We start from the raw sequence: 26,887 nt of genomic DNA, 5'->3' as shown, positions 1-26,887 counted from the left end.
AAAGAACTACAACTTCTATGTTTCCATTAAACGCACGACAAAAAGGCGCCAATGAGATCCGGGTATGAGGCTCCAAACCCGGCCCTTAACCGGCGGAGAACCGAAGCGGGTGGGTGGGTGGAACGTCGGTCCGAGTCTGAAGTTGTCAAGTCAGCCCCGGGGCAAACACGCTGGCACGCTCACACGCCCAGCTGGTTCCAGGCCGGAGTAGACCCGGCCCCACGGAGGGGAAGCTCCCTGAGGGCAGAGGCTATTTGTTTTGGTTTTCATCTTCGACCTCCTAGGACGGGGCCTTGAATGTGGGTAGAATGGAATTCACTGAAATTAACGTCCTGGCCCTTTAAGGCACCACCCCTCTCTACTTATCTTCGAGGATCTGCTTCATAATTCATGAGGACAAGATCCTCCCTCCCTCCCTCCCTCAAGCAAACGTCCCACCCCAACCTCCCAAAAGGCCCCCCGGGGCTAGTGAGTTCATTTCTGCCCTTACTTACCCCCACTAGTTCCGGTTAACGTCACGTTTACTTCTGACCACTGAAAGATTGCCCTCCGAAGAAGCTACTTCCGCCCTCAGTCATCCCGACTTCCGCCTCGGGGGGTGTCCGTCTTCCCCAGGTGCCCGTACTACCAGATTCGCTCCCGCCGCTCCCGGAAGTGACTGGGCCTCCCCCCCCCTTCTCCTCCCACCTCAGTTCCCTCCTTTCCCCACCCCTCCTTCGTTTCCGGTGTTCCCGCCTTCTCGCCGCAGCGGCTCCTCTCCAGGCCTGTGGGGGGAGGGGGGAGGGAGGGGGGTGGGGAGGGGAGGAATCTGGGTTCTTCAGTGCAGGAGCGCCAGCAGCACTTCCGGGTGAGTGGAGGGGAGGGGGGGCGCCGAGTGCCTCGCGCCCCCGCCCTGCGGGTGTGTGGAGCGGGGCGTGTGTGAGTGTGTGTATGTGTGCGTGTCGGCCCGTGTGCGTCCACGCTCCCCCGGGGCGGGGGGCCGGAGGCTCGGGCCGCGCAGCGCCCCGAGTGCGCGCGCTCTGCCCGGCGCTACTTCCCCTCGTCCCGCTCCCCTCCCTCCCCCCCCACCCCTCCGCCTCCCTCCCGGCAGAGGCACGCGCCGCCCCCTCCCGAGCAGCTCTCCGGCTCTCGCGCCGCCGCCGCCGCCGCTCGTGCCGCCGCCGGAGCCGGGTGAGTCCCGCGGCGCCGCCGCCACCGCTGCCGGCACGCTCCGCGTTCCCTCCTCCCCGTCCCGAAGGGGGTGGGGGGGCCTGTCTGTGTGTCGTGTGTGTGTGTGTGTGTGTGTGTGTGTGTCTGTGTGTCCCCTCCCGGAACCGGAAGTGGTTGTGGAGTAGCGGGCGCAGGGGTGGGGGGCGGGGGGAATGGTGGGAGTGGGGGTGTAGGGGGTGGGTTTCTGGTGGGTGTCGGAGCTCGGCTGGGAGGGAGGGATCCCGTGTCCCCGAAGGGCTCTGAGGAAGGGGGCGTGAGCGGGGGGTGTGGGGAAAGAAGGGGTTCATCAGAGCAGAGGGGACCCAGGGGGGAGCAGGGTCTCCCCGAGAAGGGGCAAAGTCCTCTCAGGAGTTGGGGGGAATGTCCAATGGGAGTGGCTAGGCCCGCGCTGGCTTCCTGGCGCAAAAACTTGGGGCACCCCCATCCCAGTTCTACCGCCAGACTTGCCTTCTGTCCTTACAGGGGGGAGGTGACCAGGCTCCCCCCTACCTTTTTTCCTGGCTTCTGCCTCTTAGCTACCTGTGAGAAGGAATTAAGTATCTTAAGTCCTGCTGGGGGGAAATTTTCCTTTGCAGCTCCTACTTAAATGGTGAAGATAGTTCAACTTCACTACTAGGGATTAAGTTCTTTTTCATTTAGTGACCAAATATCTTTTACGGTAACCTTCCCCCTGGGGTTAGTAGCAGGAGTTTTGTCTTCCCTCCAGACTGATAGCTGACAGATTAGAAATCCTCGGAAGTCCCTGACATTTCATTAAATTACATCTTTTTTGACCATTCTAACACAGAAACTTTGTTTTCAGAAAGTTCGGGAGCCTTGAGAAAGAGGAGGAATAGGACAGAAGGAAGAGGAGAGAGAGGGTAAGAAACATTTAACATAAAGGGGGAATCTCAGTTTGGGGTAAGAGAGGGTCGTTTTACCCTTATTGCCCATGGATGTTTTCCTTTGGCTAAAAAGTTAATTACAGCATTTGTTGTTGGAGAAGTTTCAGCCTTTACTAAATCAATGTAGACTTTCTCCAGTTTTGAAAGTGACATTCAGACTTAGTTTTTGGAGATCCTCAGTATGTTGGTCTGGGTAGCCCAGAGGCTGTTTAGCAAGAGGCCAGGTTAAACCACCCCGATAGTCACAGGGCCATTTAAAAGAGATGCTATTTGTGTTCCCCTGTGGCATTGTTGAGTAGTGGTTTCTGCTATTGGAGCAAGCTTCTCTCCTTGCTGTTAAAACTGGGATGTTTAGGGTAGGGCTGCTGATTGAGAGATTCTTATAGTCAGTGTGGTCAGACTGGAGAGTTGTACTTGGGGGCAGGGGGGGCATAGACAGTGTCAGATGTTGAGAGATCAGAATTTAGCCTCAGTTTGAAATAAACTGAGAATTGAATTGTCTTGAGAGGTAGATTTGGAATTAAATGTAGAACTAGTAAAATTCTTGTGTAGTAAAAAACTTATAAGATTATTTCTTATTACTGTTAGATTGTAAGACTGACAAAACTTTGGTAGAATAAACTAGTGACTGGTTTGACCCAAAGCTGAATAAGAAGTATTTTTATAGACTGGAATTTGAATTCATAACATTCATTTCTCTAAGGTAACTACTTAGAACTAAGGGTAGGCTGGCAAATTTGTAGAACTTAATTTTCTCAGGACCCCAAGTTAATGGTGACTATTTTGCCTGTGTCAGAGACAAGTTCCCTCCCTCCTCCCATAGTCCTTACTGTCCTGCTGTCTAGAGATGTCAGGCTCTCCACAAACCAGTTTCCCTTTTCCCTGTGTGTCTTGCCATTATTCATAGTAAGAATGTTAGCACAAGAGGAAACTATTTTGAAAGACACCTTTACTAATTTAGAATCCCAAGGATGCTAGACCAAGATCTGCTATTCTAGATGGCAGGCTATTTATTAGTAATAGCCTTGTTGGTTTCTTTGGGCATGGACCAGTGCTTTCTTTCCTACAATTTTTGAGATCTACATGAAAAGTTTTACGTTCAGTTCCATTTGCTTACTTGGTTATTCTTTGTAGTTGCTTGGGTGCTTGATGGCGTTGAACTGAAGTGTTTAGCAGGAGCTCAGACTTTATTTCTCTCTGGAGTTTCTCAGTTTATATGGTAGCCATAACTCCCCAAACTTAGCTGATTCTTATATTCTCATCATTTCTCTCTGTTGCCCTACTATGGGGGGGGGGGGGGAATAAACAAAACTTTTATATTTGCTGAAGCCTTTCTCCAGCATCTTACTTCTCAGGAGTACTTCTAGTCTGTTATGCTTTTGTTGTTGTTGTTGTTAAAGATTTTATTTTGAGTTTTACAATTTTTCCCCTAATCTTACCTCCCTCCCCCCACAGAAGGCAATTTGTCAGTCTTTACATTGTTTCCATGGTAAACATTGATCCAAATTGAGTGTGATGAAAGAGAAATCATATCCTTAAAGAAGAAACATAAAGTAGCAAGATCAGACAGTAAGATATCAGTTTTTCTAAATTTAAGGTAATAGTCCTTGGTCCTTGTTCAAACTCCACAGTTGTTTCTCTGGATACAGATAGTATTCTCCATTGCAGACAGCCCCAAATTGTCCCTGATTGTTGCACTGTTGGAATGAGTGAGTCCATCAAGGTTGATCATTGCCCCCATGTTGCTGTTAGAGTGTACAGTGTTTTTCTACTTCTGCTTGTTATGCTTTAATATAAAACTTTTCCCCTTACCTTTTCCTTCTAAACTTGGTTTCTGGAGTTCATTCTCCCCAGGTAGAGGCTTAAGGAAGCAGTGAATTGTCCAAAGAGAGATGAGAAGTTAACAAATCTTGAACTCAAGAATTTTTTCTCATTCTCATTTATGAAGTAGGCCAGATAAGGAGACTGTTCCTGGATGCTTAGCAGTGAACTCTGTACATACAGATTCATAATAAGTGGCTGGTGAATGAATTGATTGATGAATAAGAGTTCTTCCTAAAAGCTATATAAAAGGAGTATATCTTTTTTGGGAAAGGAAATTGAGACTCTACTTTAATAATACATGACAATTTGTTGTTAATAATGGGAAAATCAAAGGAGATGGTCTCTCTACTTACAACTTTGTGATAGAATGATACTCTAGTGGCATCAGTTTCATCGTTTTGTTTATCCTTTAGTAGCAGAGTGGTAGTTTAGAATTCTTAGTTCTTGATTGTGTATGGCCTCAGACAAATTGCTTCTCTGTCTCAATTTCTCCCACTTCTGAAGTAGTGTAAATTTTCACAGATGCTTTGCTGCTAGATTTTTTGAGAATTAGTGAAGTAATATGTGTATGTATAAAGCTCTGTGAGCCTTTTAAAAGAAAAATACTATATATTTAAGGTTGTAGAAATATTAAAATATATAATCATTCTTTTTAATGATGGTTCAGTTGATGCCTAAAGAGAACCTTCCCCCAAGGCCTTAAAGTGAAGAATTTGTCAATAGAATCCAGATCTTTGGCTTTCTACTCTCTTAAAACTCACTTAGCACAGTGAGATACTTAATATAAGTTTGTTGATTGATTGATTGATATGGTTTTCCACTGTCATTTCACTTTGGGGTCATAAGCTTTGTCTTCCCAGACTAGTATAGGACCCTTAGTTATTATTACCTACAAAGCCAGCATAGCCAACTTTTTTTAGTTTGGAGCCAGCTATGAGTATATAGTTAAGGGTTTGCACATTTATAAGGGTGGTGTCTTATAAAAGGGTGGTGAGAAGGAATATAGTAAGTAATAGAAGAATTAATATTGAGTGTTGAGAGACGGCTAGGTGGCCCAGTGGATAGAGTACCAGCCCTGGAGTCAGGAATACCTGAGTTCTATCAGACACTTAATAATAAATAATTGCCTAGTTCTGTGACCTTGGGCAAGTCATTTAACCCCATTGCCTTGCCAAAAAAAAATATTGAGTGTTGATTTGAAGGGTGATCTTCTCTGATGAATATATCCTCTGCTTTCATTCCTCCTTCTAAACCATGCTTTTTTCTTTAGTGATTTTATTGCTAAAATGAAAAGAAAAATCCCAGAGGATCATTATCCTTTCCTCCCCCCCAAAAAAATATACACGATCATTTGATGTTGTAGGAGATGGTTATATTTTCCTGAAAGTTAACCACCACTGACATTCTACTAGTCACCATTTCTTAGCTTATCCTGACTTGTTATAGGCTCTTAATCTCTGGGGTTTTTTTGTCTTCTTTATGATTTAGGGAACAGCCAGGTGGTGCAGTAGATAGAGCACCAACCCTGAAGTCGGGAGGATCTGAGTTCAAATGTGACTTCATATATTTAATACTTAGTTGTATGATCTTGAACAAGTCACTTAAACCCATTGCCTTTCAAACACCCCCCCCCCAAAAAAAGACTTAGAGAAGAGAACTAAGAAGCTGAATAAGGAGAAGTGTTTTTTTCTTCCCCATTTGAGAATAAGGTCTCATCATTCTAAAATCACCTTGATAGCTAAGACTGGATTCCAAAATTAGAACAATTTGCATTTATTCTCCAAAAGACTTGTTATGACTCTACATAAGTAGATGAGTACGGTGGTCCCACTAGAGAGCCATTCCCCCAGTAAGTATTCAAACTCCCTGAATTGAATTGTTTTTATTGATTTTGTTTACTTTTAGACAGCCCTTTCTTGAGATCCTTTCTTTCTTTTTTTTTTTAAGGATTTTGCAAGGCAAATGGGGTTAAGTGGCTTACCCAAGGCCACACAGCTAGGTAATTATTAAGTGTCTGAGGCTGAATTTGAACTCAGGTCCTCCTGACTCCAGGGCCGGTGCTCTATCCACTGCTTCACCTAGCTGCCCTGATCCTTTCTTTACTATAGTGTTCTTGTCATTAAAACTACATATTCCCATCTTCTTTATATTAAGAAATAGCTTGAGGCAGCTAGGTGGCGCAGTGGATAGAGCACCGGCCCTGGAGTCAGGAGGACCTGAATTCAAATCTGTCCTCAGACACTTAATAATTACCTAGCTGTGTGACCTTGGGCAAGTCACTACATTGCCTTAAATAAATAAAAAATGAAAAAATAATCTCTTGCTTTGATTACTTTTTTAGAATTTGCAAAGTATTCCCTCATAACTTTTCAAGGTAGGTGATACAACATTTTATAGATGGGAAAACTGGAGATAGTCACTCACAAAAAGTTGCTTCAGCAAAGGGTATAGCTGGCATTTGAACCCACATTTTTTGGTTTCAAGTTCAACAGTCCTCTTGAACATGTAATGATCACAGTGTATTTCTTTTAACTTCTTCAAACCTAATTTCTGGGACAGCTAGGTGGCGTAGTAGATAAAGCACCGGCTTTGGAGTCAGGAGTACCTGGGTTCAAATCCGGTCTCAGACACTTAATAATTACCACATCTTTTGGTTTCAAGTCCAACAGTCCTCTTGAACATGTAATGATCACAGTGTATTTCTTTTAACTTCTTCAAACCTAATTTCTGGGGCAGCTAGGTGGCGTAGTAGATAAAGCACCGGCTTTGGAGTCAGGAGGACCTAGGTTCAAAACCAGTCTCAGACACTTAATAATTACCAAGCTGTGTGGCCTTGGGCAAGTCACTTAACCCCATTTGCTTTGCAAAAACCTAAAAACAGACAAACAAACCTAATTTCTAATTCCTAGTGGCTGTCAATATTTTTATTCCTATCACTTTTCCCTAACCACCTGGGAAATTGAACAGCAGGATGTTGCAGGTGATAGGACTGGGCTTTAACATTGTTTTAGGAGCTTATTTGTATATATGACAGACATTGTTTTTCAATTTAAAAAAAATTAATAAAGAAAAAGCTATAAACAGAAGACCATACTAGTTGGAAGATCAGCAACATGGTGAAGTAGCAGGAAGAAATATACCTAAATTCTCTTCTGCATCTAAAGATGAATCCTGACCAAGGAAAAAAAAATCATTATCAAATCATTTTTCCAATCCAGGTCAAGATAAGGAGACAGATCTGCAGACCCTGAAAATATAGGGGTCTAGCTGGGAATGCACTGTTTAAACTGTATGGCTTTGCACTTGGACAGAGAAAAGGCCCAGACCCAATGCAGAATTAAAATTTATGCAGAAATGGGTGCCAATGAGCGGCTCTTTTATTGAGTACCTAGTACTGAATCACAAGATTCAAAATGAAACTAGAGGAGGAATTCTGTACTTCTAATGATCCAGGGCAGAGAATGGTCACAGACTCTAGACTGTATTGAGCAAAGAGCAAGTATGGAAGCAGGCGACAGTTGTCTGGATTTGACATGAGCAATTTTCAATTCCAATTTCCATTCTACTCTAAAATCTGACTATGGAAGGAATCAAAACCTGTCTCCTATAATTCTGTTGTTCTGAACTTGCAGAGTCTTTCAGCCAACCAATAATTGTTAAATCCAGCAGTGGTCTTTTGGAACTCCAGCCAGTGCTAATCCCACAGTTAGGACAGGAACTTGTAGAGCTCAGATCAAGAGGGTAACATTCAAACTTTGCCCCAGATCAGACTGCTTTGGATCAGAGCATTTACAGCTTGCAGGTCCCCAGCCTGAGCTGATCCTGAGATCTGGAATAACATAACACTCAGTACCTCAAGAAAGTCACAGCAGGACTGAAAAGAACACAAATTACGGCCTAGGTATTCCTCCAGAAATTTACAAAGTATGACTCTTAACATAATGTCTAAAATAAGAAAGTAGTTAGAAGAATAAGCAAACAAAAAAAGGAACTCCCACCAAAAAGAGTTCTTTTGATGATACAGTTTGGTTACAAGTTGAATAAGAGTTATTGAAGGGATAAAGCAAAGATTTTTTAATTAAATAATTTTATAAATAAATGAGAGCACAATAGGAAAAAATTGGAAAAGATCTAGAAAAAGAATGGGAAAGAAAATTAATAGCTCAGCACAAGAAGTACTAGCCTTTACTCAGCAACGCACTACCTAAATATTAGAATGGACCAAATAGGAGGTATTAGCTTCAGAAGATAAGATATAAAACCAAAGTTAAAAGATGAAAAAGCAGAAAATGTAGTTATATTCATGACAAAAAACAATTGACCTCGAAAAGAGATTGAGGAAAGATAATTTTTAAGACTCATTGAAATATTTAAAAGTTATAACTAAAAAAAAAAAATTCAAGAAATCAAAAGAAGAAAAATGCCCAAATCTTTTAGAACCAAAGAACAAATGAGATCAAAAAAAAAATCCACTGGCCACTTCTTTTTTTTTATTTTTTTTGGCAAGGCAATGGGGGTTAAGTGACTTGTCCAAGGTAACTCAGGTCCTCCTGACTCCAAGGGCTATTCACTGTGCTACTTAGCTGCCCCTACTGGCCACTTCTTGAAGGAAACTTCCAAAAGAAAACTCCAAAGAACATTATAGCCAAAATCCAGAGCTTCCAGGTCAAATAAGAAATGCAAGCAAGTAAAAAAAGAGACAGAATTCATATACTAAGGGGCCACAATCAAAAGTTCTCAAGATTTAGCAGCACAAATTTAAAAGAGTAGAGAGATTAAAATACAGTATTCTTTAAATAGAAGATAAATAGGCTTACAATCAAGAATAACTTGCTCAGTTATTGATTGTACTCCAGAGGGACAAATGACTCTTTAATGATAATAAGAGGATTTACAAATATTCTTGATGAAAAGACCACTGCTATGTAGAAATTTTGAAATTTAAACTCATTAAAAGACACACAAAAAGGTAAATATAATCTAGAAGTCATGAAAACTAAAGGATAAACTATGTTCTGAGTGTCATCAGAGGTCAAAGAGTCTTAAGACGATCGAGGGCCTCTTAGTGACTTTATTATGTTTTGATGATCCTAAAAGAAGAAAGGGAAGGGACAAGGAATACAGGGGAGAGTGAATAGGGAAGGAGGCAAGGTTAGAGGGGGAAATTAACTGACAAAAAAGGTAAGCAAGTAAAAGTCAATACAGAGGATTGGGGGGGACAGGCTATGGAATGCAAATGTAATTTGAATATCACTTTCCTCAGAAGTAATCAGAGGAAAGAAGGGTACATACTACTTACTTCTAGCTATATATATAAGAAAATGGATCTCAGATTTTAAAGCAAAGAAAGGAAGAATGACAAACTCTGGGCTCTGGGGGAAAGAAAGAAATGGGGCAGGGGAACAAAAGTAGATTTTGTTAAACCTAAATTATTGGTGCTGAGCATATTCCTTTCTCTCCACCTTCTGTAGAAGATAGAATAAAGAACAGAAAGCATAAGAGAATAGGAAAGAGGGAAATACATAAATACTCATCATATTCATGAATGTACATGGAATAAACTCACCCATAAAATGGGAAGAGGATAGTAGAATGGCTAGGAAAGTAACAATATGTTCTTTACAGTAAACACACTAAATTCACATAACCTTAAAATAAGTGACTAGAGCAAAATCTGTTATGCCTTAACTAGACTAGTAAAGAAAAAAGCAGTCATAATTTCAGTTATAATAGATTTAATTAAAACAAAGAAACTACACTTTGCTGGAAGATACTATTGACAAATTAATTTGCACAAATAGCATAGCATCTAAAAACTTGAAGGAAAAATTAAATGAGTTATGGAGGAAATAGACAATAAAACTATAACATAGGAAGACCTCAATGAAATTCTCCTAGCTCTAGATAGATTGATTTTTTTTTAAATGAAGTTAAGAACCTTTAGAGAATTTTAGAAAAGTTACCTATTATATACCTCTGGAGATTATGGAATAGGATTAGGAAAGCACATTATAGCTGTACATAACACCTTTATAAAAATTAACCATGTATTTAGGGCTAAACAGAAAAGAAATATTAAACTCATCTCATAATAATGCAATAAAATAAAAATTATTCATTAAAGGATCACTAAAGAAATTATTAAAAACAATTGGAAAATTATGCTAAAGAATGGGTAGATCATAGAACAATTCATAGAAACAAGATATAACTTCATTAAAGAGAGTGACAACAAGGAGATAGTGTACCAGAATTTGGGGGATACAGCCAAATCTTAACCTTAAGGGAAAATTTATATCTCTAAGCACTTTCATTAATAATAGAATAGATAGATGAATTGGGCAGGCCATTAAAAAAACTAGAAAAACCAATAAAATTGTAAAATAGGAAATCTGAAAATCAGAGTGTAACAAAATTTAAAAAAATCAAAGGCAGGATTTTTAAAAATTGGATGTTTACTAATTTGATTTTTTTAAAGAAGAATTATCAATATGAAAAATGAAATTTTCAGATACCTGAATAGTAGGGGAAGGGTTCATGACCAAATAAAACCAAATAAAAGGGTTCATGACAAAATAAAAAAGACAATTTTTATGATAAAAAGTTAAATGGCTTTTCTACCAAAAAACTCCCTAATCCAGCTAATGTAAAAAGGCAGGGGGGGAAACTTTATAGAAAGTGTCTCATTTCTAAAATAATTAGGGATCTGATTCGAATAAGAATAGTTCCTAAAATGGGAATAGTTCCCAATTGATAAAGGTTAGAGGATATAAAGGCAATTTTTTTAGAAAAAGAAATCAAATTGTTATCATAGTCAAAAAATGCTTTACAACACTAAAAATTAGAGAAATTCAAATTAAAACACTGAAATTCTACTTTACACTCCTCAATTTGGTAAGTTGACCAAAAAATAATGACAAATGTTAGAGTTGCTATTGGTGGAGCTATTAAGTGGTCCAGCCATTTAGGAAAGCAATTTGAAGCTTATTAAATCTTGCATACTCTTTCAAGTAGTGATGCCATTACTAGGTTTGTATCCCATAGAGATAATTTTTTTTTTTTAGGTTTTTGCAAGGCAGTATGGGGTTAAGTGGCTTGCCCAAGGCCACACAGCTAGGTAATCATTTAAGTGTCTGAGGTCAGATTTGAACTCAGGTCCTCCTGACTCCAGGGCCAGTGCTCTATCCACTGTGTCACCTAGCCACCCCTCCATAGAGATTTTCTTAAAGTGGCAGGGAAAATTATTGTCGGGGGTCGGCCCTGACCGCCTGGGTGGATAGGACCTCCCCGGGAGTGAGGTCAGACCAACCCAGAGAAGACACGGCTCCTTAAGGGGAGCAGTGGCTTCCCCTGGTTGGCCTGTGTCGCTTGCTCCAATCGGGTGGTAGGTTCTGCCCTCGGGGCGGATTGGGGTGGCAGCCCGGAAATAACTCCCTATATTAACCAGCGCCCTGAGCTATTCGGGGGATCCCTCTGCACCTAATAAAACATATGCCTCCTGAAGACGTGTCTGCCTGAGTCCCTCCTCGCTGATCCCCGGGGGAGGGAAAAACCGGGGACGCCCGATGCAGTGCCCACTGAGGAGCTCACTCGGGGGTCCGGGGAAGAAGACCCCGGACAAATTATAAAATAGACAATTTCAATATTAAAAGGGTTTTGTACAAATAAAGCAAATGTAGCCAAAATTAGAAGAAAAGCAGAAAATTGGGGGGGAAATGTTAAATACAGTTTATTAGATTGCATCGTGTGTGTGTGTGTGTGTGTGTGTGTGTGTGTGTGTGTGTGTGTGTATTAAGCTTTGTCAAATCTACAAGGATATGAGTCATTCTCCAATTGATAAATGGTCAAAGGATATGAACAGGCAATTTTCTAATCAAAACAATTTGCAGTTATTTAAAAATTGCTCTGAATCATTATTGATTAGATTGAAATGTTATTTTATATCTACAATCTGGCTAAAATACTACAAGGGCAAAGTGTCAAATGTTAGAGGGAATGTGGAAAAATTGGGACACTTCATTATTGGTGAAATTGTGAACTGAACCATCAGTTTTGGAGAACAATCTGGAATTATGCCCACAATGTTATTAAACTACTTGTGTAATTACTTGGTCTATTTCCAAAGATAATTAGGGGAAAAGGAAAAGAATCAAAGTGTTCTAAAATGTTTATAGCAGCTCTCTTTGTGATGGCAAAGAAGTGGAAATTACAGGGATGCCCATTAATTGGGGAATGACTGAACAAGTTGTGGTGTATGTTGCAATACTACTGTGCTATAAGAAATAATGAGCTCAGTGATTTTAGAAAAGCATGGAAAGACTTGAATGAGATAATGAAGGGCTAAATGAGTAGAACCAAAAGAACATTGTATATGTTGACTAGTGGGGTGAGTGTTTTTTAGAAAGCATGTAATGCAAAATCAAAAGGCATAAATTTAAAATCTATGGGTGTGTGTGATTCTTATAGATAAAGATGTGATATGGCTATAAAGATATTTTAAAGATTTCTCCAGAGTACCAGTAGTAACAGCAGTATTGCTTTAAGAACAACTTTGAGCAAATAAGTTATTTAGACTATTATAAATAGCCATATGAACTCTCTAAAGAACATATGAGGAGAGGTACTATCTGCATGCAGAGATCAATTTTACATATATATACCTCTTTGTGTCTAATGATAGCCATCTCTAGTGTAGAGGGAGGAAAGAAAAAAATTTACATGATGATTTTGTATATTTGAAAAGAATAGTAAGTTGTACATAGCAGATTTGTAGTTTAATGTGCAGTCATCTTTTATTGTGCTGTGTTATGGAAATAATTGTTTTATTCCATAGGAACCTATGTACAAAAATACTTAAAGCATTTTTTTTTGTTGGCAAAGTACTGGAAACTGAGGAGGTGACCATTTATGTGCAAATATTTGAACAAGTTATAGTATATGAATTTAATGGAATACTTGTATGTTACAAATTAATGATGGAAGGGGGATGGTTTCAGAGAAAATTGGGAAGACTTGTATAAACTGATCCAAAGTGAAGTGAATGGTACCAAGAGAACAATTTGTACAGTAACACCAATATTTTAAAGACAAACAACTTTGAAGGACTTAAAAACTCTGAACCCTATAAAGATCAACCATGAATCCGAAGACATATGCTGAAGCACTTAGACAGGTGGTAGACTGTAAATTGAGATAAAGAATTTTATTTTTCATACGGCCAACGTGGAGGTATTTTTGCTTAACTGCCTATTTTCCTTTTTTCAGTGCTGAGAAAGATAGGGAGGGGAGGGTCATTTAACAAAAAAAAATTGAACAAAAATGTTAAATTTTTAAAAGTTAATTTAATTTTTGAAAATACCATACTAGGTTATGTTGGAGTAGATGGGAACTTGGGGGCCAAAAGATTAGCTTTCAAATGCTAATATTAGGACACAGAGTTAATTCTTGGTTTTATTAAATTTAAGTATGATTTTTTTAACTTTTAGTCTAAATCCCTTTAAGAATACCCATAAAGTTCTACTGTCTTCAGAAGTTTGGTGCATTCCCCTCTTCCATTTTATAGCAGAAGATCCCTCATTACCAGGAAGGAGAGCAAAATTGGATGCTACCTCACTGTAGATGTCTTGTAAGAATTAGAAATTCTATTTAGTATAGCTAGGAAAGAGCTAATAAACAAGCTCCATGAAGAAGGAAATGAGAAACTAGACTTTTAAGGTGATTGAGATGCCTTTAGGGAAGATTTCACTCTTCATGCTATATTGTTGAATATCTTTCCCATCTTCCTTAGTCATTTCCTGAAGCCATGTTTTTTTAGCCAATCCCAAACTACTCTTGGGTAAACCTCATCCAGCCTCTTGATACCTCACCTCTCCCAGTTTTGAGAGTACTAATAATTAACTTCTTTGAGCCTTAATTTCCTAGGGCATTATCCTAGATGGCCTGAGTTCCTTTCTAACTATACACATCTTTGATCCTGTTGGTGATATTGGGAAAAGTTGTATCTCACTCCTAGAATTTTAATAAGTCAATATTGATTTTGATTGCTTCTGACATTTCCTCTTTGTTTTGTTTTTTTAATTGTTTGGGGTTTTTGTTTTTGTAAGGCAATGGGGTTAAATGACTTGCCCAAGGTTATACAACTAGGTAAGTATTAAGTGTCTAAGGCCAGATTTGAATTCAGGTCCTCCGGACTCCAGGACCGGTGCTCTAACCACTGTGCCACCTAGTTGCCCCTACACCTTTTTGTCTTTTTTTAAAAAAAATTTCACTTTTATCCAAGAATGGTTTCTGAATCTGTAAAATTATAAACAGGAACACTAGAAAACTTGACTTGTTCATTCCAGAAAAAGGAATATGAAGCAAAAAGATTTGAGGAAAAAAGGCAAGGAAAACTTTATGATCGCTATTCTTACCATTTAGTGTGCAGCTGTAGGTTCATTCTTTCCCTTCTCTAGGGCTCAGTTTCTCTTTCTGTCATAGTATTGGGAATGGAGAGTGAATGGATAGATATGGAGTCTTTTAGAATTATTAACTCATTCATCACTACAGTTGTAAAAATGCCTAAATTTAGCCTTAGGATATGTAGGATGCATCCACTGAGAAGATTCTAAGATCTGGGCCTCAGAAGATGGCACTAGGAGTCTTCTATGCTACCATTCCTCTTCACAGTGACTTTTCACATTGTCTTTCTGATCATGATTTTCCCTTTCTCTCCTTCCAGGTAGAATGGAAGAATCTCACTTCAATTCTTCCCCGTACTTCTGGCCAGCAGTTCCCACAGTCTCAGGACAGGTAGGTTATGTTAACTTGATTTTCACCCCACACACATGTAATGTCATGGAGATGGTAGTGAATCCCAGAGGTCAGGTGCCTAGCTCCTAGTCTCCTAGTCTTTATTCTCCTAGTCTCCTAGTCTTTATTCTGGTACTTAAGAAGCAAAGTGTACTTGGGCAAGTCACTTTGTAAGCCTTCATTTCTCCATCTATAAAATGAAAAGAATAGTATCTGCTTTCCTCACAGAATTGTGTAAGGATAAGTAGAGGAATTTTACATAAAGGTATTTTGAAAACTAGAGAACAATGCAAATATAAGGGAAAACTTTACAGAATGATGCAAATATAAGGTCTATTCTTATTATTCAGCTCTAAATAGTGGTATGTCACTCGTTCTATCTACCACTTAACTATTGGGCAAGAATAGACTAATGAGTGACTACCACAAAAATATCTCCTGTCACTGAATTGAGTGTAAGTTAGAGATGATCTTTTCCCTTCTAGATTCCCTTTAGAAGAACAGGGGCACCATCTCTTAGTTTGCTATCTGTTAATTTGCTCATATGTTAAAGAAGCAGAAACTATGGAGAAGGGGAGAAAATAATCTTTGCTCCTTTCTGATAACAGATTTTTCTTCCTTTAGATAGAAAATACGATGTTCATCAACAAGATGAAGGATCAGCTGCTCCCAGAGAAAGGCTGTGGTCTGGCTCCACCTCACTATCCCACCTTGCTAACGGTGCCTGCTTCAGTACCCCTGCCATCAGGCATCAGCATGGATGCCGATACCAAGCCAGAACAACTGACACCACATAGCCAGGCTTCAGTCACTCAGAACATCACTGTAGTGCCTGTGCCATCCACAGGACTAATGACTGCTGGTGAGTAACTCCACTCACTCCTTAAATTGTCTGAGTGTTGAAAAGCCATGGTCAGGATTTCAAGATGGGATGGTTCAGGTGATACTGAGTAGAATGGGATATGCATGTTGTCTCTCAGAAATCCTGTTATTAGAGGTCCCCAATGGGTTCAACATCATACTGTTCTTTTAAGTAAAGGATTCCAATCAAGAGATAAATTTCACTGATATCAGGTAGAGGGGTGGGAGTGGCAATGGGAACCTAGAGTAAAAATATTCCTAGGAATTTAGGATTTGCAATCACTGGACAGAGTGGGGCAGTTCAAAACAATAGCGTAATAATATTATTTTCTGTTAATTTGAAATAAGTTCAGATACCAGGGCTAAGAAACCATAACCCTTTTTTTCCTTCTACTCCTAGGTCCAGGCTTGGTGATCACTTCCCCCTCAGGCTCTCTAGTAACTACAGCCTCCTCAGCTCAGACCTTTCCCATCTCAGCCCCCATGATTGTATCAGCCCTTCCCCCTGGCTCCCAAGCCCTGCAGGTGGTCCCTGACCTCTCCAAGAAGGTGGCATCAGCTCTGGCAGAAGAAGGGGGCGGGGGAGGTGGTGGTGGTGGGGGTGGTGGCACTGTAGTTTCCAAGCCTCCCCGGGGCCGAAAGAAGAAGCGGATGCAGGAATCAGGGCTGCCTGAGATGAATGACCCTTATGTGCTCTCCCCTGAGGATGACGAAGACCATCAGAAGGATGGCAAGACCTACAGGTGGGGGGCAGAGCCAGGGGGCCGGATGGGGTGAGGATCACTATTTCAGCCACTCTTGTTTTTGTCCTGCTTCAACCAGGACTCAGTTGGGTGACTCTTTCTTGTCAGACCCAGTTGCATGTCAGAGCTTGGGGTTGGAGGGTAGGTTGGGACCAAGGGTGGAGGGGAGGGTATATGACTTCCTCTTACTTTTAATTCTAATTTGCTTTTGCTTTCTATTGCCCCTACATTGGGGTGTCTTAGCAGTGACCTCTTTGGGGTCATAGAATGAAATAGGGAAAATGCTACAGATATTTTTGGTATTTTCCTCTCATTCTTCAGAAGTCTGAGTCTCAGTTTAGGATCCTCTGTCCCACAGATATATTTTGAGGCATGAATTTTCCATCCCTGCTTTTCTACAATATCTTTCTGACAATTATTGGCCCAGTCAACATGCCTCCTTGTGGCTATAATGCCTGTTTGATCCCTGCACCTTCCTGCCCTAACACAGTTGGAATGATTGTAGTGGCCTACACAGAAAAAAAAAAGATAAAAATGATAATAGTTCATTCTCCCTCTTTTCCCTCCCTACCTTTTAAAAAGCCATATATAGTCTATGTTGACATTTGCTAAATGGCTGATTAAAATAGACCAGATCAGACTTTCTGATCCTGCCTTTTCCAAAGTTTTTCATCATCAAAAAAACTTATCAAATACTTGTTTGCATGTGGTATGCTATACAATGAGTAGTAAAGATAGTCTTTACCCTCTGGAAACCAATGATCTACAAGCTCTTGTAGTTTGGGGGAGCTTCAACCCTCATGTACAAAGTGGGTGTAACCTCAAAGTGTAGTCTTGGACAGAGGCAGACATGTTGAATGGGAGATTGGTTTCTCTCCTTAATATACCCAGATGGGCAATGTTGTTCCCATTTTAGGAGCCAGGGAAACTGCGGCACAGGAAATGGACAGAGCCCTGGGCTCATGGATTCAGGCTCCACCACCAACTTGCTGTGTGACCCTGGGCAAGTCCTTTTCCCCTCTCTGGGCCTCAGTTTCCTTGTTTGTAAAATGGAGAGAATTCTGTTTTATACCTCCCTTCTAGTGGTATTAGGAATTTTTTGTAAAATGATTTGAGCTGAGAAGAAAGGAATGAGAAATAGTGATTGATAGAATTTATTTAATATATACAACTTCACTATGGAGAGAGATTATTCTTCCTGAATCTCTACCTTGGCAATTGTTACTGGGGACTTAACCCCACAAAAAACATCATGTACCTTAGTTCTCCAGCCTCCTACCTCACTTTACACGCAAATGTATTCTTGAAAAGTTATGACTCAGGGCGGCTAGGTGGCATAGTGGGTAAAGTACCGGCCTTGGAGTCAGGAGTACCTGGGTTCAAATCTGGTCTCAGATACTTAATAATTACCTAGCTATGTGGCCTTGGGCAAGCCACTTAACCCCATTTGCCTTGCAAAAACCTAAAAACAAAACAAAAAAAGTTATGACTCAGTTTTTTGGTAATTTCTATCATTTTTAATGCCCTTAAGCTTGTTTCTAAAAGGAATCAACATGAATCCTTTTGTAAAAATAATTAACAACTCTTTGTTTTGTGTAAATCTGGATATACATTGAATTAATTAAAGCAGAGGACTACCTTCTAGCTACAGTAGTCTCATGGGGATAGTCATTTTGACATAGATTTATCTATATTAAAAGCTAAAATTAGGATGATGGTGTCTTGTTGGAATGCCACATACACCATTGTCTCAGTTCTTTCCTATCCAGCTATGTGACCTTAAGTCACTTGATCTCTCTAGACCCAAGTTTCCTCATCTGTAAAATGAAGAAGTTGGATCATCTTTAAGGTCTTTCCTAGTTCTAACATCAGAACTCTTAACTTCTTTAGATAGTTCAAGATGCTCTTCTTCTGCATATCTCTGCTGATGTTATTTCAGATCTGCCATGGAGTTGACTGACCAGCATAGGAAAATGACAGGATTCATTGTATTGTACCTCCTAATCTCGGGGGCATTGATTTTTCTGGAGTCAGGATTAGTTGGCCATTGTCAAAAAAATATGTGTACTTAAGAAAGGTAGAGTTAGCAGAATTAAATCTATTCTAGGTAATAAGAAATTCCTATAGAAACAGATAATTATGAATTGTTTTGAGTCTTCCTTGCAGCAAAGGGGACACCATATAAATAGCAACAGACTTGCCATGTCAAGGAACAAACTCTGATGAGTATTGGCAGAACTAAAGATCTAGCTCCAGTCTGGCTTGCTATGTGACTTTGGGTAATTCACGGAATAGTTCAAAGCTTTGGTTTGCTCATCTCTAAAATGGGGGTATGGGGGAAGCAGGGAGAGAATCGACAGTACTTTGAGTTCCTTAAAGCAGTGGTATCAAACTCTAATAGAAACAGTGGAAGACCACAAATTAATATTGCCTATGTTGTATTTTTATTTTGTTAAATATAATTCCTATTACATTTTAATCTGGCCACACTGAGGAGTTTTTAGGGCCAGGAGTATGACCAGTTCTGCCTGTCAGAGAACAGATTGTAGGGGAGTTGAAATATTTTTATTTCTGAGAATTTGCATCTTTTTTTATGAAATCAAATTTATATCTAAGAAATCAAATTTCATTATACTAGAATAGTAGTCTTTGTCCTTAGCTGTGATTTTGAACTTTTCAACATTTTTCTGTACTAAGTAACTGTTGGCAAATACCAACCAGCACAGGGGATATGGTTGGTGTATTTACTTTTTAAAAAACTAACCAAGTCGGGGCGGCTAGGTGTCACAGTGGATAAAGCACCGGCCCTGGAGTCAGGAGTACCTGGGTTCAAATCCGGTCTCAGACACTTCATAATTACCTAGCTGTGTGGCCTTGGGCAAGCCACTTAACCCCATTGCCTTGCAAAAACCTTAAAAAAACAACAACTAACCAAGGGGCAGCTAGGTGGCACAGTAGATAGGGCACTGGCCCTGGAGTCAGGAGTACCTGAGTACAAATCCAGCCTCAGGCATTTAAATAATTACCTAGCTTTGTGGCCTTGGGCAAGCCACTTAACCCCATTTGTCTTGATAAAAAAAAAAATGGCAAATAGACCTTGATGGAGTCAAGAGTTCTAGGTTCTAACTCTGGGATGTTGTAGGCTTGCTCACTTCTCTAGAACTCATTTTTTTTTCTGATGAGAAAGTTAGTATCTACTACCTACCTAGAGGTACACTATAAAAATACTCTGGGCTTTCTCAATAGAAAACGTCAAACACCACCAAAGATTGAATTCATTATATTAATAACAGCAGTGTCAGCAACAAGACAGTTTTGCTATTTATTTCACACTCTTCTACATTTTTATTAGAAGGGTTCAACATTACTGTATGTTGGTAAAATTTTTTCCTAAGAGGTAGAGGAGTGCCTCAATTCTGAATCTAGATTAAAATATCATCAGTTATTTTTAGGGTTTTTTTTTTAAGTATTTGCAAGGCAAATGGGGTTAAGTGGCTTGCCCAAGGCCACACAGCTAGGTAATTATGAAGTGTCTGAGACCGGATTTGAACCCAGGTACTCCTGACTCCAGGGCCGGTGCTTTATCCATTCTGCCACCTAGCCGCCCCTGCCATTCCTTTTTGCAGAGTACATTTCCTCTTCTTCCTTGCCTTTCTTCCCCCTTAGAATTCCTTAGAATTTGGCAAAGAAATTTGAACTAAAGTATTATAATTTAAATAAGTTTTTCTAAAGGTAGAACAGGTCTATATTTAAGCTAAAAGCTAGCAGCCACATTTCCCTTTTGAGAAGCTCAGAACCCTTGACAAATTGCTCTTAAAACATACTTAAGGGAGGGAAATGGCAGTGATCATTCTCACATTTTACAGAAGGAGGAAAGGAATAGAACCTGAGGCTTAGAAAAGGAACTTGTATGAGTCGTTTGGCTTCCATTCTGTTACTCTTTTAAGACTGTGTGCTGCCCTTTCTTGCATTGTTGAGGTAAAACAAGAGTTCCAGCTGACAGTCATAGCCCTTACTCTGAGGCCTAAATCTAAACTTAAGCCTATTCTAGGTGAGGCATAGCAGAGGAGAGAGGATGCTTATCCCAATTAGATAGTGAATATAAGTGGATTCAGGTGATTCTGACACTTTTTTTCAGCCTGATAGACTGATAGCTATCTCTATATACCTAGAGGAAAAAAAAGAACAGAAGAAGTTCCTTGAGGCCTGGGAAATATTTTTGATTGATGCTAAGATAAAGTTCTCCAAGAGGAGGGAAGGTACCCTTTTAGGAATCCAACTCTTCACTGCCTTCCTGGGGAATTGAGGAGTGCATGGGGTACTTTTCCCAGTTTATAGTTAGGGCATATAACAGAGGGAGGAGAAAAATTCAGAATCAAAGAGCAGAAGAAATACATATTTCCTAAACAGTTAAACTTCTCAGGGCTGGACTTAGCATGGGAGGAAGGTATGGGAATACCTATGTTTTGGTGGGAGGGCATATCTAATTTGTCGCCCTGGCTGGGCCCAGGTGCCGGATGTGTTCGCTGACCTTCTATTCCAAGTCGGAGATGCAAATTCACTCCAAGTCACACACAGAGACCAAGCCCCACAAGTGCCCGCACTGTTCCAAGACCTTCGCCAACAGTTCCTACTTGGCCCAGCACATCCGTATCCACTCAGGGGCCAAGCCCTATACCTGTTCCTACTGCCAGAAGGCCTTCCGCCAGCTCTCCCACCTCCAGCAGCACACACGGTAAGGCAAGCTGCCCTTCTTGTCCAACCCTTTATTATCCTTACTTTGCCCATACCCAGGCTACCATGCCTGTCCTTCCTCCCAGATAAACTCTTGATTTTTCTGTGTTTCTCTGGTTACTCTACAAGAACTCTGTCTCTTCTCTGATAACAATTTTGGGGGCATGGGAAGTACTAGGATCCTATAATGGAGCCTGTATTGATGTTAGGGGCTATGTATGTATGTGTATGTAACTGTTCTGCAGAGCAGGTCCTGCTTTTGCTTATTGCCTAGATTCAGAGCCAGTATGATAAATTATGGATCTATCTTTTGGCCTTATGAATTATCAGGAGTTTGTTTTCTGTAGAAATTACTGCCTTTGAAGAGGGTGACCCTGGGAACTGTGTTGTGAGTAACCTTATAGGGGACCAAGGAATTCAAAGAATTATAGATTTATAGCATGGGCATCTAGTCCATGCCTCTCATTTTACAGAAGAGATTAAGTTACTTGCCTAAGATATTAAGTGGCAAAATTGAGTTTCAAGCTTGGTCTTCTGATTCTAAATCCAGTATTCTTTCCCTGTACCATGAGCTCTGATTCCTACTACGGGGTTACCAGGAGCCAACAATAGCAGCTCTTCACCATTTCTCTACCATTCTTGCCACCAACTTATATCAAGGAACCATCTAGAACTGACTCTCCTCTTCATTTAGTTCTAGTCAGGTCTGTGAGTGTCTTTGGGAGGAGGGGGGCAGTACTTTCATCCGTCAAGCAACGTCATTTCACCCAGTGGAGAGCTCAGCCCGTGGTGTCGAACTGCTTCCTCCTCCTCCTTCCCCCCTCCCCCCTCCCCTCTCCTCTCCGGCAGGATCCACTCCAAGCTGCACACGGAGACTGTCAAGCCCCACAAGTGCCCGCATTGCTCCAAGACCTTCGCCAACAGCTCCTACCTGGCCCAGCACCTCCGTATCCATTCGGGGGCCAAGCCTTACACCTGTTCCTACTGCCAGAAGGCCTTCCGCCAGCTCTCCCACCTTCAGCAGCACACACGGTAAGGGAGAGTGGCGGGCGACCGCCCCCCCGCTGGCATGCCCTCCCCACCCCCGCCCTGGATACACACAACAACCCGCATGCAGGGGGCAGGGGAGAGACCTGGCTGGAGGAGAGCATCACTGGCAGAACAGAGAGAGAGGACTGAGTAACAGCGCTGGAGACATCAGTGGGTACCAGGAGAGTTTGTGCGGGGCAGAGATGTACCAGGGAAATACAATGGCTATTATGCCATACCCCTGATATATGGGAGATGGAGACAGACTTGAAGCAGAGACGACTTCTCCCCTTTCCCCAGTACCCTCCCCTAAAATACATATACATGCATATACACTTTGCAAGATATTTCCCTTGCAGTGGAAATTGATTGGAAGAAATCAGATCAACATTCCATAGGGCATTGACTTTGTGGGACCCTCATTTCATCTCACAAAGCAAAGGATTCCTGATCAAGATGATGGTTCCTATAGTGAGATACAAGTCTAATGAAATCCAGTCAAGCCAATGAGTTTCCAAGGAAAACAAGAAGATCATGACCCCAATTTCTGACTGAAATATAACATTGGAACATCACAGAAGCCAAGGAATCTTCAACTATCTAAGAAATAACTTCTTTATCAACTTCACAAGGGTGTGCCTAATTATTATATACCATTTAAATGTGAATGTGAGAAAGAGTGGAAGAACAGAGCTTGACAATCAGGAAAGTCTTGTAATCATGGATTCTCAAATCTGACTCTGGGACCACCTTTCAACCACTGCCCCCCACTTCATGGGGCCTTTGACAGACCTGCCATGGATATAAAATTCTTTGTAGGTGATCATGCCTCTCACTCTGGAAAGATAAAAGAACCTCAAGTATCCATTTTGGAAGATGACAAATCCTATGATGATGGTGGTGGCTTTTTATTTTTTTTGCTGTAATTTGGATGAGCTGACATGTATTTAGTTCCAGATCCTAGATCAGAAGTGGGGGTCAAATGTCAAACATTCAAGAGTCTTTGGTTCATGCCTAGTGGGTGAACAATGGTATAGAAATAAAATGGCCTAGTTAGTACAAGCTAGGCATTTCTTGGCATTTCATTACTTGTCTAGGTAGAGCCACAGGGTCTGTTAACATGGATTATCAGCCTTGCTCTCCAAGATTGACATAATTGAGTTTTGCAACAGTCTCCCTTGCTATCACTCAGGACTTAAGGCATGATTCCTGGATGTGATGTAGGGAATAGGGATGTTGGACATGGGAAGTCCCTTTATTGCCTTTCCTTTTAGCTCTTCTTGGGTGTGTCACCCAACCAAAAAAACATCAAGGGCCATATACAGAATTCAATACCCGTAATACAACCCACAGGTCACAGGTTGGATGCACCTGGTTTAAAATATGGCTCTGAGTACTGATTGGATGGATTTGCTGTCAGGACTGGCCTGCATAGAAAGTTACATGATGATTGCCCTGTGGGGGGCATAGATGCTTAACTACCTAGATTTTGGGAAGAAGTAGCAGTACTGACCTGTAAAGATGAGTAGTGTCTGTGACTGATAAGGGAAAAAAATTTGGAAAATGGTTGGTTCTCCAAGAACCAGCTTTGAGAAATATTGTTAATTTTCTTCTTTTTTGTTTTTCTCTCGTCCTTGCAGAATCCATACCGGAGATAGACCATATAAATGTGCACACCCAGGCTGTGAAAAAGCCTTTACTCAACTCTCCAACTTGCAGGTAACCACCAGTAGAAGTACTTGAGCAGTAGGAGTACTTGAGTAGACCCATGCTTAGCTCAAGACATCCTTTAAGCATTAGCATGGTAACTGTTGGAATCCTTGCATGTATCATGTTTATGAGTGACTTCTTAATCTTCATTATAAACCATTTTATCTAGGCTCAGATAGTCTAGCTTTTTTCCTTATTGAGAATGTCTCTTGTAGGAAAGGGTTTGGGAATCAAATCCCTCTGGTGTGTACCTTGGGTGGGATCAGGAGCACAGAGTGTCAAAAATTGATGTTAGTTTGTCCCCCTTCACTTAGTCCCACAGAAGGCAGCACAATAAAGACAAACCCTTCAAGTGCCACAACTGTCATCGAGCTTATACAGATGCAGCCTCATTAGAGGTGCACCTGTCTACACATACGGTGAAGCATGCTAAAGTGTATACCTGTTCAATCTGCAGTCGTGCATACACATCGGTGAGTACTTCTTTCTTTTCTTGAGCCCTAAAAAGACTATTATACCCTCTGCCTTAGTGATGTCCTGACCTACGAGGAAATCACAGTGGAAGTTGCTTAAGTAACAATATTGTCTTTGAGAGAAGTGGATTATGTGTTAGTTAATGTACAGCAATTTTCCATCTCACTTGTTTTTTAGATTTTTTTTTTTTTACAAGGCAGTGGGGTTAAGTGGCTTACCCAAGGCCACACAGCTAGGTAATTATTATAAAGTGTCTGAGGCCGGATTTGAACTCCGGGATTCGTGACTCCAGGGCCGGTGCTCTATCCACTGCGCCACCTAGCTGCCCCTCCATCTCACTTGTAAAAAATGACCCACTGTAGCATCATTTTAGAATTGTAGAAGGATTTTAAATTATTATCTTCTAAAAGAATTACTAAATTCCAGAAAGAAGTTATGGGATGTCAAGCCTTCCTTTCACAATGCCTGACATGTTGTTGTTCAGTTGTATCTGACTCTTCATTACCTGTGGACCCTAGTGTCCATGAGGTTTCCTTGGCCAGGCCACTGGAGTGGTTTTCCATTTCCTTCTCCAACGGATTAAGGCAAACAGAGGTTAAGTGACTTGCCCGGCATCACACATCTAGTAAGTGAGGCTGAATTTGAGCTCAGGTTTGCTCTATCTATTGAGATATCAAACTGCCTGACATATAGTAGGTATTAATAAATTATTTCTTGGTTTACCTTTATGCAAAAAAAGGATGTTAAGTCCTAAAGTCAGGAAGTAGACAAGATCTCTTCTGAAGTTTCATTCTAATTTAATAAGAAATTGTTTTTATACCTCTATGCAGACTTAGTGGGTATGTGAATAGAGAATTTGCTAAAACTATATAATGGATCTGGAGTATCTTTGTATGAAGCACTTATTCTGAAAAACCAAAAGAAACCAGGTTATATACACATTCTATATCTTCCTCTTTTTTTCTCCTATGTATGAAATCCCCTAGGAGACATATCTGATGAAACACATGCGAAAACATAATGCTCCAGATCTCCAACAGCAGCAGGTATCTGCAGTATCAGCAGCAGCTGCAGCAGCAGCAGCAGTGGCCCAAGCTCAGGCCCAGGCTCAAGCTTCCCAGGCCACACAGCAGCAGCAGCAGCAGCAGCAGCAGCAGCAACAGCAGCAGCAGCAACAGCACTTCCAGCCCCCTGGGGCAGCCCCCCAAGGTGGGGGTGGTGGGGACAGCAATCCTAATCCCCCACCCCAGTGTTCCTTTGACCTGACTTCCTACAAGACAGCTGAGCACCATAAGGACATTTGCCTCACAGTTACCACCAGCACCATCCAGGTGGAGCACCTGGCCAGCTCCTAGAGACTTGATTCCACCCTACTGAGGGAAGAGAAGAGGCCCCATCTCTGTCCCCCCAAACTGCACCCCCATCATCACCACTCCCTTTCACCCTTGGCAAGTGGCAGGATTTGGCTCAACTTTCTTGGGCCCTTGGCTTCAGCTTCCCACAAAGGACATCACCCTGCTCCTAGCTCTTTGCTTAAAGAGTAACAACTCTGGGGCTGAAAAGGAACTCTTGAGTTGCTGAGTGGGGCCCAACTGAATTCCCTACAATCATATGATGAAAGGGCTATGAAAGTTATAGTGGGGAAGGGGGTGCTGAGTATTTAAAGAAGAGGCTTTCTTGTGGCTTCTTTGAAATATGCCAAACCTGAGATCTTCCTCCCCACATTCCCCACTTTAGAAGTTGGGATAATTCTAAGCAGAAAGGGGAAGACCAAGAGGTTGACCTTTCCATGCTACTGGAAAGGAGGAAACTCTAGACCTATCCCCTTGTTCTGTTTTCACATACAGAAGGACAAGTTCATTTTGTTCTCTAACTTGGCCTCTGCTCATGCTCTGTCTGAAGCAGTGGGAAGGAGATTTGTATTGGGGGTGGGGGTGGGGACTGTAGTTAAGACCTCCTGGTATGAATCTCTGGATTATTAAGGGACAGAGGCTGTGGTCCCCAAGGGGCCAAAGATACCCAATATGGTTTAAAAAGGGGGGGGAGAATTTTCCTTGGAGTATTGGTCCCTTTCCTTCCCCTTCCTCAGTCATTCTTTGGTCTCCCAACAATCCTTTCCCCTTTTGGTCAAAGCCTTGCTCTCAGAGGTTTTCCACATCCTTAGACCCTGGGAGCCAGCTAGCCCCATGGAGTTTCAGGACAATTTGTGTTCTTTATGAAACCCAAAGCAAGGGGACTATAGAGAAGGGAGAGTTTGGACTGGACTTAGATCCCTGAGGTATTGGGGCCATTTGAATGGGACATGGATTTATATATAAATATATATATATAAATATATATATATATACACCCACTTACCACAGCCATCTTTGTAACCGTTTCTTTGTTGTTTATAAATGCATTATCTCTGAGAATTTTCATTTTCAATTTTTTTTCATTTTATCTCATGTATTTTTATTTTTTACTATTTGTTCTTTTCCCTTTTTCATCTCTGACCATGGTATTTTTATTTCATTTTATCTTTTTTAAAAATCATGGCAAATTCCAGAGAAGAGAACATGCAACAAATCAGGAAATCAGTTGTTATAAAGCAATTTAAACATGGGGGAGGGGGGAGAAAAACATGTA

The 26,887-nt window shown here is 41.0% G+C and overlaps 1 protein-coding gene across 5 annotated transcripts; it reads left to right on the top strand.

Moving 5' to 3' along the window:
* The first annotated feature begins 590 nt into the window (after positions 1-590).
* Positions 591-26,673, top strand: ZNF384 (zinc finger protein 384). 5 transcript variants are annotated; one of them, XM_074194480.1, is made up of 11 exons: positions 591-847; positions 2,012-2,069; positions 14,638-14,708; positions 15,333-15,570; positions 15,970-16,312; positions 17,229-17,315; positions 20,823-21,047; positions 21,896-22,078; positions 23,716-23,794; positions 24,100-24,258; positions 25,246-26,673. In XM_074194480.1, the coding sequence occupies exons 3-11, from the start codon at positions 14,643-14,645 to the stop codon at positions 25,612-25,614; spliced, it is 1,749 nt and encodes a 582-aa protein (XP_074050581.1). In that variant the 5' UTR covers positions 591-847; positions 2,012-2,069; positions 14,638-14,642; the 3' UTR covers positions 25,615-26,673. The 5 variants fall into 5 exon arrangements, with proteins under 5 accessions (XP_074050581.1, XP_074050583.1, XP_074050584.1 ...); XM_074194481.1 differs by lacking the exon at positions 591-847 and adding an exon at positions 882-1,170; XM_074194482.1 differs by lacking the exon at positions 17,229-17,315 and having other exon boundaries at positions 593-847.
* The last annotated feature ends 214 nt before the right edge of the window (positions 26,674-26,887 follow it).

This window comes from Macrotis lagotis, chromosome 7 (assembly GCF_037893015.1).
Source record: "Macrotis lagotis isolate mMagLag1 chromosome 7, bilby.v1.9.chrom.fasta, whole genome shotgun sequence".
Lineage (NCBI taxonomy): Eukaryota > Metazoa > Chordata > Mammalia > Peramelemorphia > Peramelidae > Macrotis > Macrotis lagotis.
Note: the sequence above shows the minus strand (reverse complement) of the source record. Positions and strands in the feature narration are given on the sequence as shown.